This window comes from Xenopus tropicalis, chromosome 3 (assembly GCF_000004195.4).
Source record: "Xenopus tropicalis strain Nigerian chromosome 3, UCB_Xtro_10.0, whole genome shotgun sequence".
Classification (NCBI taxonomy): Eukaryota; Metazoa; Chordata; class Amphibia; order Anura; family Pipidae; genus Xenopus; species Xenopus tropicalis.
The window spans coordinates 21456876-21477584 of record NC_030679.2 but is presented as its reverse complement, the minus strand read 5'-3'; the positions used below and the strand labels follow the sequence as shown (position 1 = coordinate 21477584).

General features: G+C 38.8%; 1 protein-coding gene across 3 annotated transcripts in view; it reads left to right on the top strand.

Annotated features, from left to right (window-relative positions):
* Positions 1 to 12341: 12341 nt before the first annotated feature.
* hmgxb3 (HMG-box containing 3) overlaps positions 12342 to 20709 on the top strand; it is a 50783-nt gene continuing 42415 nt past the window's right edge. The window contains exons 1-2 of one of the 3 annotated variants that reach the window (XM_012958614.3): positions 12342 to 12527; positions 20317 to 20457. In XM_012958614.3, the coding sequence (XP_012814068.2) occupies positions 20318 to 20457 (140 nt within the window). In that variant the 5' untranslated portion in view covers positions 12342 to 12527; position 20317. 3 annotated transcript variants of the gene reach the window in all.

Here is a 20709-nt window from a genome sequence, read left to right as displayed (position 1 = left end):
CTGCCAAGATTCGTGCTCTGTCTGCGTAGTTTAAAATTCTGAAAATGACTTGTCTTGGTCTTGCTTTGTCCGTGGATGGTGGAGGTCCAATTCTGTGGAATCGTTCTATTTGAAATGGTGTTTTAGTTGTGTCTATTTGGAGCTCTTGTGGGAGCCAATCTGTCAGCAGTAATTCCAGGTCTTTTCCTTTGATTGTTTCTGGGATTCCAACCAGTCTAAGGTTGTTACGTCTGCTACGATTTTCTAGATCGTCCATTTTTTCCGCTAGTATTGTGATTTCTTTTTGTTGCATGTCTATTGTTTGTTGTGCTTTTTCCAATTCGTCTTCCAAGGTGGATATCCGGTTTTCTGCTTCTGTGATTTTTTGTGTTTGTTCCGTAAGCTGTTGGAGTACTTCCCCGATAGAGTCTTTTATGGTAGCAAGTTTTTGGTCCAATAATGGACCTAGAATTTGTATTAGTTCTTGCGTTGGTGTTGTTTCTGCCATTGCTGCAGGTTGAGATTTTTGTGGTGAGTTTTGTTCTGTTGTTCCTTTTTTGTCTTTTTGCTTTGTTTTAGGGATTCTTTGTGGCATTGTGTTAGGTTGTTCCAGATATTTGTCCATGTTTATAGGATTTATCTCCTGTTATTTGGTTATCCTCATTTTCATTTGTTGTTTTCTCTTTTTTCTTTTGTTTTTGTTTTATTTGGTTAGTCCCCTTTTGCAGTTTTCTTTGTTGTAAGGCAAGGTTTTCAAGGAGTGTTACATTTGTGGTGTTTTCTTCGGTTCGTTGTGTTTAGCGCTGTTTTGATTTGGTAAGTTTGTGTTGTTGTGTTTCATTTGGTAGTCTGCCCTCCCGTGACTTGATTTGGTTGTTATGTGGGTAGTTGTTTTCCCAGTAAAGTTCCAAATCTGTCCGGGTCCACAGTATGTATATAAAGTTGTTTGTTTTCTGGGCCTTAGTTTAAGACCGTTGTGTTTAGATCCTATGTTGATTTAGGCCGATTTATATAGTTTTGTTCTGTTTAGCAGTCTGCCCTCCCGTGACTCGATTCGGTTATTGTATGGATAGTTGTTTTCCAACAGCGTTTCGAATTAGTCCGGGTCCACAGTTAGCTATATATCTATGGTTTGGTTGTAGGATTTCAGGGCCTTAGTATTATGTTCTGTTTCAGCGCGTTACGTATGTTTTATAGGATTTATGAGATTTTTCGGTTTATAGTCCAGTTTTAAGTTTGTTTCTGCCCTCCCGTGGCTTTATGTATTTTCCTTCCCACTTTCTTTTATGTATAATTCTTTTAGTGAAGGTACCTGTGCCGTTCGGGTCCGCAGTGTCTCAAAGTTTGCTGTTGCGCACTTACAAGATGGCGCAGTAGTGTCTCGTCTGGGCCTTGGCTTTGGGGTTTGTTAGCCTGCCGTCTCCGCGCTGCCTATCCGAGTGTCGACGGTGATATTGTTGCCGTAATTTCGTTAGCAGTTTCGCCCTGCTCTCCCTTTGAATGTGTGTCGCTGTCTCTCTGTTGTACCTGTCGGTTGCTCGGTATGGCGTGGGCCCGCAGTTTCTGTGCGCTGGCTTCCAGGGTCGCAAGGTGAGGGGGGCTGGTGGATTGTATTTCCTTTGCCCTCAGTCTTATCCCTTATCCTTTTACCCAAGTTTTTGTCAAGTTTTGTTCGTTTTTCTATCTTTGATAGCGGGTGTTTTGGGTATGTCGGCGGGAGCCTCTGTAAAATGCGGCCGTCTCTTGGGTCCGCCCCCCGGAAGTCCTTTCCTCCTCCTTTAATATGCTTCAAAAAAAAAAAATAATAGCATATATTTGTGCAAAAGTATCTCCACTATGGAAACTGTTTTCAGATGTTTTCCGATACATGTTCAGTCACTTTACCAGAAAGGAGGGGGTGTTTCCAGTGAGGCATGTAACACAAGCTATTAGCTGGACACGGGTTTCGTTTAAAGGTCAATATCAGGGATATATTCTTCAATCCTTTATCTTCATCATCTTTGGCTGATGCAAAGTTCCACTCCCTTTCTGTCCCACTGTTGCAATATTCTACGTAACTCTATTGCATTTTTAACTGCATTTTTACACCTTTTCCACATTCTTCCCTGAATGTTAAACCAAGTTGGATGATTGAATATAGCTTCATATATGAGAGCTTTTCGTCTATATGTGGGTTGGTGTTCTGTAGCAGCTCTCCCCTGGTAATACCAACCGTTCCCCCCAAGCACTGAACACTTTAAGCAAAAGCCCTATTCGCTAAACAATTGGTACACTTACCCTTTCAAGGAGCCTCGATCCCCAAGGGGTGATCATACCAGAAGTGATGGATGATCCAGTCTTGTAACATACATCCAGTAATTTTACTGCATTAAAAAAGCAGCTTTTTGCTTAAAGGCACAGGTGACTTTGAATATTAACCTTACAATAGATAAAGGGGAACTCCACCCAAACACAACTTAAGCTTTTTAAATAATTAAACATAATTTCAAGCAACTGTTGTGGGTTATGTAGTTCCTGCATGCTACCTGTAAGCTGTGGAGAAGTTGTTACAATTTGTAATATCAATGTTTTAGTCCCTCCTCCCCTGCCAGGATTTCAAATAAAGCAGAAGGAAAAGAACTGTTTTGCCGCTGGATCTCAGCATATAAAAATGCTATTTATTCATACTTTCTGAAGGAACAGATTACACTGATAGATGTATTAGGGGTTTATGTGTTGAGTGGGGCTGTTGTAAAAAATTTGGTTCAGAAGCTGGAATTCCCCTTTAAGACACTCTAAGATAATACGAAACTTGTCTTTATTTTGTATTTTCAAAGGTTTTTGAAAGATTTACAAAATTGGAAATGAAAGTATTATACAGTTGCTGCGGCCCACACCTACCAATTATAAATATTCACATGAAAGCAAAAATGATGTCCTGCAAATAGTCTCAAAATATCATGGCCACAATCATACCCGGAGTTAAAGAGGTCCAGTAAACTACAGCAATGATTTCAACTTTGTCTCCTTTAGTCTTAAAATTCACAATCATAGCAAGCAGGCAGGTGCCATTTTGTGGACACTGTTAGGCAAGTTTTGTAGCACCTTAATATCTTGTGTATGTGCCAAAATGGGGGACCTAAAGCCCATGCTACACAATTATAGGGAGTGAGAAGGGAGGAGGAATGTGAGGCGTGCAGTGACATCTAGGAAGTGCTGAATGTAAAGTTAAAGTAATTGACTGCCTTGCCTCTATACCTGAGACAGAGGCAGGGCAGGCAATATATTATTGTTCTAATAAAAATGAATTTGGATTTCATGTATAATTTGCCTTTTTATTTTACAGCTTTTATGTGTAGGTGTAATGGCAAATTTACCAAATCCAATAAAGGAGAAGAAAAGGTACTGCAAATGTTAGGCTCCTACAGTGATTATAATGTGAGCAGCACTTTGTTATTTTCTTCCTGCTTTGCGTTTGGAGCGCGGTGAAAAAGGTGAAAAAACAATCTTTTTTTTGTACTGGCCTGAGGCTTCTGAAAAATGCTAGAAAAATTTTAAAAAATGCATTTTTTATCTAACTACTTAATACATTTGATTTAAATGAGAAGGAAAGCTACTCAGACATACTACAGCAATATATTAGTCATAATAATGCATCAGAATGCTTTACCATACCTGAGTAAACAGTACTAGAAGCTCTCTCAGTTTGTTTAAGATAGCAGCTGCCATTTTAGCTTGGTCTGACTACACTTCAGTGCCTGAATCTCTGTGCTCAGATTACAGCAGAGGGGGGGGAGAGGAGGAGGAGAAGAAAGGGGGAGAGAGGAGCAAACTGAGCAGGCTCCTGCCGTTCCCTGAAGGATTTTGCTGAGAGCAGAAAGTCTGACACAAAAGATCATGCGTACAGAATAGAAGGAAAGAAATGTAGTGTTTCTTTTCACTAAGGACTCAGAGCAGCAGGTCTGTAAGTGTTTATGGCTGTAATTACTTAGCTACTCTGTAATTGTATATGGCTGTTTTTACTTAGTTTTTACCTTTCACACCAACTTTTACCCCCGTACGAAAAAAAAACGAGAACAAATTCTTGACCAATAAACTTGTTAAAAATGAACAGTAAAAATGAATCAGTAAAATGCATTTGAGCTTTGATAAATCTTCCTTTTAAGTTTAAGGTGGACGACACATTTACTGACCCATTACTCATCTGTACAGAGCAGCCCTGTATTGAGTGTGACAGCTTCTATCAAATGTAAAAAGATGTACAGCCCAGTGTGCACAGTTGCACTGTTTAAATATAGACATACATAAATACATACATTTGAGTAACAGGGGTGAAAAGCAAACATAGGCTGTATGGGTGTAGGGAACATATGGGTGAGTGACAGAGGCTCTGAAAGGAAAATGATATAAAATTGCTTTCCAAGACATCTGAAAATCATGTGCACCTAATGCAATGATTCAACCTTAGTATTAAAGGAAAACTAAAGCCCAAAACAATGTAGGTCTCTATGAAAATGTCTAAAAAAATCTCATAATACAGCTCATATGTAAAATGTTGCTTCATACAAATAAACCATTTTCATAAAAATATACTTTTTTAGTAGTAGGTGACATTGGGTGATCTTAAAGGAGAAGGAAAGGCTAATAAAGAGTTAATCTCAAGCTGCAGGCATACCTTCAGTTCTCTCAACAGTTCCCTTAAATCTCCCCATATTTCACCTGTTCAGATTATCAGAAGCCAAACAGGAAGAAAAAACGCAAAGCTGTGTAAAGAAAGTTCCCATAATGCCTCACTCCTGTACCGAGACCAAGGGGTATATTTATCATGCTGTGTAAAAAGTGGAGTAAAACATCACCGGTGATGTTGTTTATAGCAGCCAATCAGATGCTTTGCTTTGATTTGCTAACTGTTGAAATCTAATTGCTGATTGGTTGCCCTGGATTGCCCATCACCAGTAATGCTTCACTCCACTTTTTACACAGCATGATAAATATACCCCCAAGTGTTCATGCTCAGTTTGTAAGACTATGAGTCAGCTTCCTGCTGATTGGCTCTGATCCACATCCCTAAGGGGGGGAGTGAGTTCTTAACATTCTTGAGGGAGTAGGGAGCAGCAGAGAGGAGAGAGCAGAGAGCTGCAGGAATGAAGCCCCCCTTTGTTTCTGCTCCCTCTTTATCTGAACGGGCGAGCGGCTTAAATTGAGGAGGGAGCACGCAGGTCCAGAGAGTGAGCAAAATGAAGGGAGTGGGTAGATTTTTTATAAATATACACAGTTATGTGGATTAAATGCTGTGTTAAAAAACACAGAAGAAATGCTGTCCCTGTCCTGTTGAGCTTACATTAAAGGTGAGTGTGTAACATACAAGCACAAATAAGAGGGCTGCGTGCTTTGGCTACATATTCCTATGCACCAGCTATTACTTTTTACAAAGGATATTTTCATTTTGAGAATTTAGAAAAGCAATAAATCACATCATTTCCTTTACAATCTATTTTTTTCCGAAGCACACAATAAAAAAGATATCAAAACAAAGCCTATTCTAAACATTTCAGAGAGTGTTTATATTCATGGCGGAGTCTCCTTGTTCTCCAAGTTGTTGTCGAGTAAATTGAAATCCACAAATTACAAGTTAGCCAAATGCTATGCCGAGTCTTCGGTCTACTGGAGCCATTTAAAAATAGAAACTGGATAATCTTGTCTTCCTTTGGAATTGGATTAGAATTTATATGACCATCTCTCTGCTAAGAATACTAATATGTCTCCATACAACAAATCCAGTCTAGGTTTCAAAATTCTGCAGCCCCTTCCAGAGTCTGTTATAGGTTATAAGGAATAGCCATGTTACTGTTATTTCATTTGCCATTCGTAAACTAAATAATCAATGGATACATATAAATAACTCAATAAATTCAAACTTCTCCCATAAAAAGAAATTATATATATATATATATATATATATATATATATATATATATATAAACAGCAGCTTCTGTATATTGCATCCCATTGTTAGTGTTTAGTTCAAGGGAGGAGAATGACCTTGGTTCACCCCAATCACCAGGGTGTTTGTACATGGAATTGTGGGTAGATTCTACATAGCTGTCAAAGATAAAATACAAATTAGCTTTTTCAGAAAAATACAAAGCATTTGTTTACTTTCTGACTTAATCCCATGACCTAATGTAAATCTTTATTCTGTGCAGTTGTAGGTCAGCAAATCCCTGTAGAGCCTAAGAATCAAAAAAGTGTCAACCTTGGTCAATTCACCAGGGGGGGTGAACCAATATATTAACCTTTCCTAGGCTTATCCCATGGGAAGTTAGGAGATTCTGTTTTTTTTTATATTCCCTAGTTCGCTGTTCCTTAGGGAAATTCCATTTAGGATGGAAATATCACTTAGCATTAACATATGTTCATTTAATTTTAAATAACCTAGCCACAAGTCATTTGGTTATATATTTTTTATTTTTGTTCAATTCAAATATGCTAGCTAAGTTGCCATTCATGTTTCCAGTAACTTTAATATATTGGTTTTAATTAAAGGAGTAAGTAGTTATGATGCATTATTACAGGCTATAGGCAAATCTATGGTAAAGGCATACATGACTGGCTATTACCTTCATTGGTGTTTTCCCCAGAGAGGCTGCGGGAGATAAAGAAGGTTATTACTATATTACACTGTTCACACTGCAAATAATTGATTCTACCTTTTAAAATGTTATTCTTGAGCAAACAAATGTATTTTTGTAGCTGTAATATTGGTGTGTGTCTGAGTCTGATTTCAAACGTAGTGGACACCAACGTAGTGTCGGAGTCTGAGCTTTCAGAAGGAGCCAGCGCTACACATTAGAACTGCTTACATGTAACCTATTGATTCTCCTACTCAATGTAACTGTACTGTAACAATGTAATCATGACTTGGCTGAGCTGGACCTGGATTTTTACTATCAAGTGCAACAGCTGCTATCTTGCTCCCTTCCAATTGTTCTGCTGATCGGCTGCTGGGAGGGGGGGAGATCACTCCAACTTGCTGCTCAGCACTAGTGTGACTGAAGTTTATCAGAGCACGAGTCACATGACTGAGGGCACCTGGGAAAATAAGACTATGTCTAGCCCCTTGTCAAATTTCAAAATGAAATATAAAAAATATGTTTCCTCTTTTAAAAAACTAATTTTAATGCAGGATTCTGCTAGAGCATCTCTATTAACTGATGCATTTTGTAAAAAAAAAAATGTTTTTTCTGATAGAATCCCTTTAAAGTAGCAGAAAGTTGCTAAGTTGTACTTGTGAATCCCTTTCACTGCTTGCAGTTTGTTATTTCATTATTATTACAGAAGCTACTCTAACTTTAACATTAGAAAAGGAAAGATTTTGTGCTTTGACTGACAGCTGTATAGGCTTGATGGATCTTTTGGTGACAGCTGAATGCGGACTTGTCAGCTAACCTGTCATACAGAGCAATTCATTGCTGAGAGAGAATTCCATTAAGTAGGGCACTTGTTATGTCTCAAGTAAGGTTTAGTTTAGGATATTAATCAGACAGTTAATTAAATAATGAATTGTATCTTTACCACTGAGAGTTATGGTTATGCATCGATTTTATTTGTAGGTCTCAGTTTGGATGTGGATTTTTCGAGGCAACTAAGATCAAACTCGACAGAACTTAAACAGCTGTACCACTCAGATGCACTGAATCTTGTTTTATTGAGTCTGCCCTGCCAGAGATACTCACAGAGTGTCAGCTGGTCTATGGAATTTTAGGGGAAGCGAACCTCAGGAAATCATTCAAGATCAAAATACAGGTATGGAAACTGTTATTCAGGAGGCTCGGGACCTAGGGTTTTCTAGATAAGGGTCCTTCTGTGAATCTGATATCTGAAAAATGATTTAAAAATGAATCAAACCCAAAAGGGTTGTTCTGCCTCCAATAAGGAGTCATAGTTGGGATTGAGTACAATGTAATGTTTTATTATTACAGAGAAAGGGGAATTAATTTTAATTATTTGATTAAAATGGAGTCTACATGTCCTTTCCATAATTCTTTCCAGAAAACAGATTCCATACATGTACTATGTTGTTAAAAGCTAAGATTCTGACATTTGGGAAGGGCTGTGGAAGATCAATTAATACCAAGGACTAAATATAATGGCATACAATGTGTTTCCTCCACTAGCTGTTACAGCCTGAAAATTATGAGCAAAATTTTTGCCAGGTTTCACCATGAAAAAAAGCCCATAGACTCCAACGGCCACAAAAAGTTGCTGCGAAATGAAAAAAGTCCCCAAGAAGAAACGCTCAATCTACGCTTCATGAATATTCGCCATTTCCAGAATTTTTAAGCAAGGTAAAATGGGACAGACTTGCTTATCAGTACAGTCTAATGCTGCTCCTTGTGTGCAGTAATTGCCATTAATGTGTAAAGTATCGGATGCTAAAAAGTAGAAATATTAATTGAGAAGGAAAAACTAGTAAAGAGTTAATCTCAAGCTGCAGGCATACCCTCAGTTCTCCAAATAGTGCCTTTAAGTCTCCCCATATTTCAGGAAGAAAAAACGCTGAGCTGTATAAAGAAGATTCCCAGAATGCATCGCTCCTGCACTGAGACTAAGACCAGCCACTCAGGAAGCGCATGCGCATTTAACATACCCTGTGAGCGCGCTTTGAATCTCACAAAGCAGGAGCGCTCGGGTAGAGTAGGTTGCGCTCGCATCTAGGGGAGGGAGAAGGTTTGCGCATGCGCTTTTTCTTACGCTGCGCAATGTTGGAATAATTAAAATATCCAACATGGCTGCCACAATAGAAGAAATATAGCATTTAGGAGAATCAGAGGCTGCAGGCAATATATAGGCTATCCAGGTAAAAAAAGGTAGCGATGAGCTACAGGGACATGAGGCCTTTCTATTTAGGGGGTTGCACTTTACACCCTTTCCTAAGTTCCATTCCACTCCCCAGCACTCCCGAAAAAGGTAGTCAAAAAAAATGTTAATTAATTACAATGAAAATCTCATAAAAAAACAACAGAGATCCATGTTATAAGTAGTATTTAGCATGGCACTATAAAGATGGAGATTGTGTCCAAAATACTGGGGCTCATTTATAAAACACCGGCATTTTAAAGCAAGAAGTAGGTTGCTCCTTGCAAATACCCTGAGTCAATGCGGTTTTCTAACAGAGGTACCAGCCTGAGATATCATGTAAGTGATTACAATAATTGTACTGGAATCATTTACAAAAGTCTCTCAAAACCAGAAAACACTATAAAAATCATTCTGCCTATCCAGAAGATTGTAACTAGGAGTTGTTGTTAGGAAGCAATAACAACACATCTGGTTACATCCTCCTAAATGTGGATAATGAGGAACCAGAATTTCAGCCTAAGCTCTTGTATGCAAATTGTAAGCTCCTTTGTTTGTAGTTGTCAGCAGTGGGGAGATTAAATGATTTCCACTCCATGCGGTTTCTCCAGATATTAAAGTGATACTGACACAAAAAAACTTCACTCTTCAAAATATGAATGTGAACATTAAAAGTTCTCTACAGGTCATGTTGATCATTTTTCACTGATTGTGCTAATTTTGTAAGTAATTGTTACTTGCAGTTCCTAAACCTGACTGTTTTGCCAACGGGCCCCTGCTGCACAAATATGGCAGCCCCCTCGTAGAGGATCAGAAAGGTCATGTAAAAGCATTGGGTAAATACTTTTACAGCAAAACTATAAATCTTATGCAAAGACAATGTTAAAGGGATACTGACACCAAAAATCATAATGCTTTTAAACCTCTCATTGTTATATTATTGTATTAGCTTTCTCATTTCAGTGTAAAACTACTTGGCTATTACACTTATATTTCCTGTACTATCCCCTATTTAACTGCCTGAGGGCGCCACCATCTTTGTGCTGCAAAAGTCGGTTGGTGTTTAAAGCAAGACTTTTTTCTGTCAAATATCTACAGCAGGTCGCATAATTGACCTCTTACAGCAAAGAGTTAGAGGCAGTGGTTTCTCAGAGCAGCGTGCAGGACATTGTTCTGGGCTGTGTCCGGCATTAAAGTATGCCGGTGCTAGGGAGATGACGCAGGTCGCACAGGCAAACAGCATGATTAATAGACAGCAAACTCACAGTTCAGATGTGAGGAGGAACAGATCACTTGTTTAGGTAATGCACGGACTGCCTAGAAGTAAGGGGGGGGAAAAAAGCAGGTCCCGTCTATGTCATGTGATGTCAGTGAAGAGATAGATAACAGACAGGGAAAGAAGTGGCAGTCGGGCTGTAAAACAGTCGGGATCAATCTTCAAGGTACTGGCAAAAGCAAAAGTTTAAACAAAAAATGGTCAGCATGACCTATAGCTAACTTTTGATGCACATTATTATTTTGAAAAGTCATTTTTTTGTGTCAGTATCACTTTAATATGTGAAAAAGGTTGAATTTCTGGTGTCACTATCTATGGGCCAGTGACAATCAGACAGTCGTGAGCTGTCCACAGTTTCAACCTGACTCATCATAGCATTACATGTTTTGACTTAACAGCCTTCCTCAGGTGCATACCATGATGTCTCTATAAATAAACTACACTGGTATGAAGCGTTAAGATACCGCGTGCTCTCCGGGTCATTAGTTATTTGTATCTGTAAATGACAACTGGTGAGGGAGACCCCCTGCCAGCTCCAGTCTTCACCGACACCCACTTGGGGTCCCGTTTCTTTCTAGTTGGATTTAGAGCATTTATAAAATGTTAACTTTGATTCAGCCCAAGTCAGGCTGCAGCAGGATGAATGATAAAGCCAATTAAAATCACTGAATTCAGACAACATGGACATGCAGGGTGTCACAAACATTCACAATATCTAGTAGAAATAAATCTAAATCAACTGAACTAACATTTCACCACTCATCCAAGTGGCTTCTTCAGTTCAAGTTCCCTGGTATTTAAACCCTTGATGGTAGTACAGTCACAGACATTCAATCACAATGGTTCCATTGAACTTATTCGGTTAGGTGTTGGCTGAAACTGACAGGTGATCCAGTCACAGTGGTACCATGATTCTCATTGATGGCGGTTTTAATCCTGCAGTGCTAACTGGAAGTGTGAACTGTTGTGAAACTGCTGGGGTAAGGATGTCAAAGCGGCATTGTATGTTGATGACAAGCGGTGTCACAGGCCCCCTCCTCTGTTCTGGGATGGTTTTTCCAGGCTGGCATAAATGGCCTCTTTCACACCTCTTTCAAACCATCTGTCCTCTCGGTCCAAAATATGCTCCCTACCAGTCACTTGAACTGTAGAAGCCACTCGGATGAGTGGTGAAACGTTTTCAAGATAAACTCAGAAAGGTCCAGTTGTTTTAAACTTAATTCTACTTGATACTGTATATCATGACCTGGATGTATGTATGTAACTTTATTTATAAAGCGCCACAAGGGTACGCAGCGCTGTACAATCTTACAGAATACAAAATTACACACAGGGAGGACAAGTGATATAATAAATAATGATGAATGAGAATCCTTATAGACATCATTCACAATATTCATTACAAGTAAAAATTGATTTGTTTTTTTTCCTTATTGTTGCACAAATGATAGAGCCAAAATCCTCACACCATGAGCCAAAGAAAGACAGTTGTAAAAAGCCCCCTGCTATCTTGTAGATTGTAAGCTCTTTTGGGCAGGGCCCTCTTCACCTCTTGTATCGGTTATTGATTGCTTTATATGTTACTCTGTATGTCCAATGTATGAAACCCACTTATTGTACAGCGCTGCGGAACATGTTGGCGCTTTATAAATGTTAATGTAATCGATGTCTACCTGATTGTGACAGTGTACCTTTTGTTTGTATTTGTTGCATAATAAATTATGAAGAAAATCATGTTTTTCCTCATCAAAATTGTACTTTTGCTCAAAAAACATTGTGAGAAAAAAACATGGAAAAAAATATAGACCTCTAGTAAATGCCCCCCCTTGATTTTACATGGCCCGAGTTTGCAGAGAAACTTTCATTTTCGGCCTGATTGGATAAAGAGGCACTGAGAGCAGCAGCATTTGGAACTACACTAATAAAGTACATTTTTGCTCCCTGCCACGTAGACTGCACATGGAAACCAACAGGACGCAGTGTTGTCTCTTTATGCCCCAGCACAAGTCAGAGCTGCCAGTGGCAGCCTATAGGCTACTGCCGGAACAAACCAAGAAAAAAAGAAGAGCAAAAAACAACAAATTCGATAATATAATTTTATTGATAACTAAGCCCAGGTGAAACCGCCACAAAACCATTGCTCCTATTAAGTTTCCATGACAAACACAAACTGAGCAGCACAGACTGGCAGCTGCTCTACTCCGTCGCCGTGCGTCTCCCCCCCCAGCTACGTGTCCCGTCACTACGCTTCAATGCGTGTCGCCGTGACGTCACCATCTCGCGAGATGAGACTTGGGATGCCTGGATTAGCTGTCCGGCAGGAGTCAAGGAGTTGGACCTGAACGGCGTTGCGGGATGTTTAAACAGCGACCCGGGACTGCGGGCTGTGTTAAGGAAACCGGAAGTGTCCCGCGAAAAGCAGGCCTGCTGGGCGGTATGGTGTTGCTCCCTGCTGTTGTCACAGATATGATAAGATGAATGATGGGCAGTCCTCCCAGTGGAGTGAAGGTGCTAAGCAGATAGTGTTCTATTGTGAATCTTTGCAGCTCCAGGAGTAATAAACTTGGGTGGGAGTCCTGTCATAATAAAGTCATTTAATAAATTCAATTTTTATGGTATAATACACATGGGGAGAGAGAGAAACTTTCTTTCATTTTTAATGAAATCACTCTTAAAAGCTGAGAAACGTGATCCACATGTTTCTAAACTGGTTGCTGATTGGCCATGAAACATATTGATATTTGTATATCTTTCATTTTCAAAGAGACCTAGTGGCACCCTGTCCTAATTCAGGATAGACCCTGACATTTCAAGTACACAGAGGCCCAAACAGCCCCCCCCCCCACCCAATAAATAGTGACTGTCTATGGCATCTTACAACAGCCCCTCTGGCATTTGCCAGAATCCACAGATTGCCAGTCCAGGCCTGCTGTCTATGGCATCAAATAGCAAATCCAGTCCTGCCATCTATTTCCCAGCATGCCTACAGCAGGTGAGCTGCAGGATCACCCCCCCCTTACCACTTGGAAGAAAATATACCTATATATATATATATGTGTGTGTGTGTGCTGGTGCTGCCGTATGTGGTATGTTTCTCATGAAAATGTTGGACGGCATCATCTTCTGGGAATTTAGCTTCTTATAGGTGCATTGGAGCGTAACCATGACAACCCATGTGCCATAAACATTATGGAGGGAGATTTATAAGCTATGAAATATACCCCCTCTAAATCTGTTTAGATTTCAGTACAGTGAATGTTACATGTCTTCTCTTTTAAATAATGATATAGCGAATAATGTACCTCCCCATGTAAAGTATAAAGGCATTAGAAGTTACAGTGGAGTGCCATGACTCTATACCCCATGCTTTTATACAGGTCATAGAACTCCAAGGTGAATATCTCCATATTTTACAACAGTTGGTACTTGATTATAATACACATATTTCGTTGAGTCGTGACAGATATACTGCTTGCCATATCAAATGCATTTATAAATAACTTGAATAGCCATTGAACATGTATAATTAAAGAATTACATTGTCTTACATTAGGCAACATTTCATTTTGGGTTCATATCTCCATTAATGCAACTTTTAATCCCACTCATAAATATAGTCTAGCTCCCCGACAAGAGTAAATGGGCTCATCTTTATTTAAATTGTGTGGTTTTTCTTTGTGCATATTATTAGACTGGGATAGAAACAAATATCATATTTGCTGGACTTGTATGTGTATCACAGCAGTGGTATATATTACTTGTGAAATGTACCACTACATGATATGGAACTCATATGTTCCACCTCTAATAGCCAGGGTTCCTGGGAGTATGGGCAGCTGCTACAGGGTTGATTGCCCAAGGGTTAAATTAGATTTTTTTTAAATATTAAAACTATGATATATTACTGACAATGAAATTTGCAGGTCACTAGTCTTGTAACTGATTCCTTGGCATTTAGGAAGTTTGCATGACAGACTAGATGATGAAGATAAATAATTAGCTCAATTATCACGTATTGAGCATGCCTAGTTATTATGGTGATGATATGGGTGGGAGAGTGGGTTTAATATGCTTATGATAGGTATTCTGTGGACATGTGAGTATTTCTTTCAAGCCATATAGCTACTGTGCCATTTCGTACTCCAGAACTTCTACCTATGTTTGTTGAACGTTTTGGCACCCCCAAGTGACTTAACCTTTCTTTCTCCTTTAAAGCATTATATTGCTAAGTAAATCTGTATGATTTGCCGTGTTTTTACGCCAAAACGCTATTATACCCACAATTCCAGTATCATTGTGAGATCAGAGTGGACCTTTCACTGATATGCCCACATTCAGGTGGGTGATATTGGATTGTTTGCTGAATGATTGGACACATTGATAAGATGCAGGCCGTTGGGACGAGGACTACATCAAAATGTCAGTGCACTCCTCGTCCGAACAGGATTTTTCAACCTGCGCTATCAAGGTCTGGCCAATTTTCAGCCAGGTATAGGTTGGGCTTTTATCTGCCTGTGTACGACCACCTTAAGAATTGCCCTGCTCAGTCATTGCCCGTCAGTTTTGAAAAGTTTTCTTTTAGACCTCCTGGCACTAAAGATGTTAAGCACTAAGTGATAGAATGCTTCAGTGGAATGGTGGAAATGCTCTCCTCATAGGTATCACCTTCACCTAAGTCAGACTTGGCACATGCGTAGTACTGACCTCTACAAAAAAGTTTAGCTGTGGAGGTGCCACCCCCCCAAATCAGGTGAAAATAGGGAGAATGCCTATTTGCTCTCCTAAACCATTCTGGAAGCACAGTTTCAGTTACTGAAGGCCAGTTAGGGTGGAATTTGAGAGATGGCCATTTGCTTCCTTAGGTACACCCAATGTACCAATAGTTTCCTGTGTGTACTTATTCATGAGCCACAGGGGGCCCTGACCAAAGGTTGGTCCTTCAGATGGGGCTGAAGTGAAGAAGTTTACCAAGTGCCTTTGGAAGTAGAAAGAATCTGTTTAATTTAGTTTCGGTTCATCATAAAGATGGGTACTTAATAGAACATTTCAACTATACTGTACCTCCTCATGAAAAATGGATTACTGCAGCTTGGTATACAATTATAAGAAATCATTGTACCAAGACATCTGCCTCACAGAACATTTCCATCTTGCAATCACGCTGCTGTAATTATACAGTCAGATGCATGTTACTGCATACCAATTCTTTCCCTTATAATTATCACCCGCATTGTCATTTTTTGATGCTGAGGTTCCTCCCAAAGTTTTATCAGTCAGCTTACCTGAATATATTTCTCCATATTCTTCCCATCGTTTTGTGTATAATTGCCTCTAAGGACACAAATGGGCCACTGTGGGGTACATGAGATTGTGTCTGCAGACCCTGGGGTACCAGAGAACCTCTCCGGCTAAGTTATTTCTGTTTAAGCTAGTAAAACAAGGAACTAAAGCACCTTTAAGTCCATCTGTTATCTAAGTGCAAGTAGTTAAGAGCCAAAATTAAAGGGGAAATTGACCAGCATAGAATTCGCTGGTTTTAAACCAGCATATATTTAAAAGGAAACTCCCCACCCAACAGAAACTCCTAATATACCAATTGCTGTAATCTGTCCCTTCAAAAAGTGTTAATAAATATCATTTTTATATGCTGAAGTCCAGCTGCAAAACAGTTCTTCTCTTTCTGCATCATTTCAAATCCTGCCATGAGAGGAGGGACTAAAGCCATGGTTTGGGTGGGCACAAACTGATGGATAGAAAATGTGACAGAACTCATGAACAAAGGGGGGATATATGCAGTATACATTATGCGTTGTGCGTGGGGGAGATGTGCCCAACTTCTATTCATGGTAGGAAAATGTAGGGTTTACATGTTTTTTTGTCAGTCGCTTTTATGTGCACCCCAGACAGAGCCAATGCATGAGAGTGTAATTGGGTTTGGAAAGTTTTGGGGAACTTTTTTCAGATTTTAATATGCAAATTATAGCTTGGATTCAGTTTGGCCTGAATTCAGTATTCGACTGAATAAAAAAAATGATTTTTCGATGGATGCCAAGTCTACTTTTATTGACAAGCTGTCACCCATACATCTTGGTAACTGGCTCTATGTTCAGTCTTACATTCTTTAAATCTTACAGGTATCGTAAAACTGAGTCATTCTCTCCCCAACAAGTATTTGGAATTGGCTTATTTCTTCAAGGCCAGTTTTCATTAAATACATTGCTGCTGTTGTTATTAAGCTGCCTTAGGTTGAAGTATGTCTATATTTCTGTTTGGATAGGAAGATGTCAGTGGGAAATTTTTGTATGTCACCCAAGTTTGTATTCTACTTGGCTTGTCAAATTATCATACCTGCCAGTCACCTCCCCCCCCCCCCCCACATCTCTAGGTGGCCCCTGGGCTGAACCAGGGCTGGTGTGTGTTTATCTAGTGGATGAGGCCACAATCTCACTGCTCCCAAACTTTGCAGTAAAGACTTGCTGGTGCTGTGGGACATTGATGACAGGTGATCTGAGACTGTGGGCTGGTAAATGAAAATAGGAACTTTCCCATAAAAAGCAAGAGGTATAGATTATAAGGATCCTATTATCGACAAAAGTGATATTAATATTTGTGTCTGTAATCAATGTGTAATGAATAGAAAAATGTTAAAATGTATTCATCCCCGGTCCACGGCTCCAATTTGATTGGTTATTGAATATGGTTGATTACCAGTAAATACAGGCACTAATGTAGCTAAAGCCCCCATTAAATTTGCAGCAGGTCCCTCTTTTGTACTACAAAACTACAGCCCCTGGTACTTCCAGCACTAAAAGTGATGAAAGGTTTGACAATTCCTGTTATGTAAAAGCCATCATTCCTGTATGGTATCTCCCTGTATACGTTAGGAGCAGAGTACTTAGTGGTAATGCCATGTCCCTCTAATTCTGTCTTATTCTGTGCCTTTTATTCTATGTAGCCATGCCCCAATTACATGATACCATTGTAAAAATGGCCAACTTGGGTGCTGGTCAAGGCTAGATTTTTGTAATGAGATTATAGTATAAATGCTATATAAGGTACCTTCCAAATACTATCTATTTAATACAAGTATAGGACCCATTATCCAGAATGCTCGGGACCATTTTTCGTAATTTGGTTCTCCATACCTTAACTACTAAAAAATAAATAAAACATTAATTAAACACAATAGGATTGTTTTGCATCCAGTAAGGATAAATTATAGGTTAGTTGGGATCAGGTACAAGGTACTGTTTTATTACTACAGAGAAAAAGGGAATCAGTTTTAAAATTCTGTATTATTTGATTAAAATGGAGTCTATGGGAGACAGGTTTCTGTAATTCGGAGCTTTCTAGATAATGGGTTTCCAGGATAAGGGATCCCATACCTGTATTCCCTATTAATAACATTGGCATCAAGAGCCATTTCCATTGCAGCAAATCATAGAACACACAGCTCTCGCTAGCAAGAACCAGAGACAGTAGCTTCTTCATTTTTAGGATCTGTTATTGCAAAAAAGAATAGCAGAGCACCGCGAGGATAAAGATAAAAAAATCAAAATCACGCGTTTTGTGGCATCCCGCCACTTCCTCAGAAGCATGATGCTTCTGAGGAAGTGGCGGGATGCCATGAAACGAGTCAAGCGTAGGTCCTTTGGGATGTATATGTGCCTTTTACTGATAATGGAATAAAGACAGATTTTTTTATCTTTATCCTCGTGGTGCTCCGCTATTCTTTTTTGCAAACTTATACTAGACTAGGATCCATTGGGAGAGGATCCGCGTGTAGCACACCTGGCTTAGCGGTAAGTGCTCCCGTGTTTCGTTTCATATTTGTGTCTATAGGATCTATTCTTGGCTGTGGGCAAAATGCACTGCTAAGCAAATTCCACATATATGAAATAAATGGGACACAAGAAACTCTGATTGAATGAGGTTTGTGGTGCACCTTGTCCTAATATTCCATGATTCTATTAATTAGCTATCCGTTTCATAGACAGTGGTAACAGTAAAACAGACAAGTTTGCGTGAGGAATGAAAGTATTTTGTGACAGGAGAGAGCAATAATAAAACACAATGATTCCCGAAGCGTATTATTAAGAAACCTATCTCGAATTGGTCTACCGCTTGGTAATTTACGATGCATTATTACTGTAATCATGCATCCTATTTTAATATAATTTGCATGAAATTGGAAGCTAAATGACAGTAGTTTTTGTGTTTATGGTAATTTGCAACATTAGCAGTAATGACTCGTAATGCGCCAGCAACATCAGAGAGATTCAGATATGCACTGGTTATTTTCCAGAAATTCTATTCATTCTTTCTCACCGAAGGCAATAGCCACTCAGAAGTAGATCGGTTGCTGGTAGTTATTTGGAAAGAATTAAAAGATAAGAGATAAAATAAGAGGAATTATTTTTTGTGCAATGAATATGGATATATTATGGGGTAAATACACAGCCCTAATTTAAAGGAGAGGTGTTGGAAATTTCCTGTACACCCCCTCACTGATCAAAAACAGTAACTTTTTACTCCGTGGCAGAGCAAATGTTCTATATAAAAAAAAAATGCACCAGTGCAGGGTACTTGGACTGGGGAGCACCGACAACTTAATTTCCCAGGTAGTCTTTGCGCCCTGTGGTGGGGCTCATTCAGATTTGTACATCTTAAGGGTTGCCATCTGGCCTGTAAAATTGATATGGTCAAGTTTTATTATGTTATAGAATGCCAGTTCTAAGCAACTTTTGAACTGATCTTCATTATTCATTTTTTTTTTTTTTTGTTATAGTTTTTTAAATTTGCCTTTTTCTTCTGACTCTTTCCAGCTTTCAAATGGGGGTCAGTGACCCTAGCAACCCAAAAACATTGCTCAGTGAAGCTACAATTTTATTGTTATTTTCACTTTTTATAACTTGTTGTTTCTATTCAGGTTCTCTCTTATTCTTATATCAGTCTCTCATTAAAACCAATCCTTGGTTTCTAAGGTAATTTAGGACTGCTGTAAGTCCAAACTGGAGAGCTGCTGAACAAAAAGTTAAAAAAATTTACAAAAAAAAACAATTGATAAAAATTGATAATTAACTATTGATAAAAAATGAAGACCAATTGCAAATTGTCTCAGAATATTACCAAAATTTAACTCAAAAACCCCCTAATGATTATTAGCATTGGTAATCACTGGCTAAATGACAAATTGGCACCCCATAATGTTTAAGGTTTTGTTCTTTTTTAAAAAGTTGATTATTAAAGTGGTTGTTCACCTTTGGGTTAACTTTTAGTATGAGAGTGCTATTCTGAGAAAATTTGCAATTGGTCTTCATTTCCTATTATTGGTAGTTCTTTCATTGTTTTATTTTTTCTCCAGTTTGGAATTTCAGCAGTTATCTTGTTGCTAGGGTCCAATTGATATATGAATAGTAGAGTGACTGAACAGAAAGAGAAATAAGAAAAAGTAACAATAAAATTGTAGCCTCGCAGAGCAATAGATTTTTGACTGCTGGTGTCAATGGCCCCCCATTTGAACGCTGGAAAGAGGCAGAACAAGAAGGCAAAATATTCAAAAACTATAAAAGATAAAAAATGAAGACCAATTAAAAAGTTGCTTAGAATAACATATTAAAAGCTAACTTAAAGGTGAACCACCCCTTTTAAGTCCATCAGGAGAGACAATGTATTGCCTTAGTAACACTGGAGAAACAAAACTGGTGAGTTTTTTAGTGTGTTTGGCATGGTATAAATTTTGTAGTATTTTTTAAATTACTTTTACTTCAATGACCAGGATTTAACCATGACATGTAAAGGTGGCTATATACTTGAAGTTTGGTGACCAAACTAACAGGTCTATTACCGATATGGCCTGCTATGTTCTGGGCCATATTGGTCTGATCTGATAGAACGATTGTTTTGTAACGGAGACCAATGCAGCCTGTGGGGAGAGAACCGTACCTCAGAGCCATTGCTTTTCAGACAGAAATCTGTCAGGCACGGTTCATGGATGGGCAGATAACCTGCAGGCTTGATCTGAAGGGGCCAAATGGCAGTTTAAATCTGTGTGTGTGTGTGTGATCAGCTTAGAAGGGGTTAATGGCCCTTTTCTCTCTAATTAATATCTTCCATGTTTACACTGATATAAATGTAAATATGTGGTGGGTTTCTTGTTTTGTTTTTTGAGTTAGTTGTAATATTTAGATTAAATATAATAAGAACGTGTTTGCTTTCTGCAGGATGGAAGCGCCTTTCGATGGGACAGAGGTTACTGTAGTCTCGGAAGAGATGGAAGGAAGCTATCTGTCTGCCAAACCCCCATTAAAGAAAAAGAAATACAAGAACTGTGCTGAGCAATGTGACACAGCTAAGAAACCCAGGTATATATTAGGAACAAAGTAACAATAAATAGGGCAAGTGAACAGCAGGTAGAAAAGGTCATATGACCCCCAAAGTCAGGCCACACAGCTGGAGAGCTGCTGGACAAAGCTAAATAATTCAAAAACTTGATATATAAAAAAAAAATATAAGACTAATTGCAATGAGAAAAATACTAAGTTATTTTAAAGGTAAACTACCCTTTTATATTTAGTTTGTCCCTAAATGGGCACTTAGGATTTACATTTTATAAA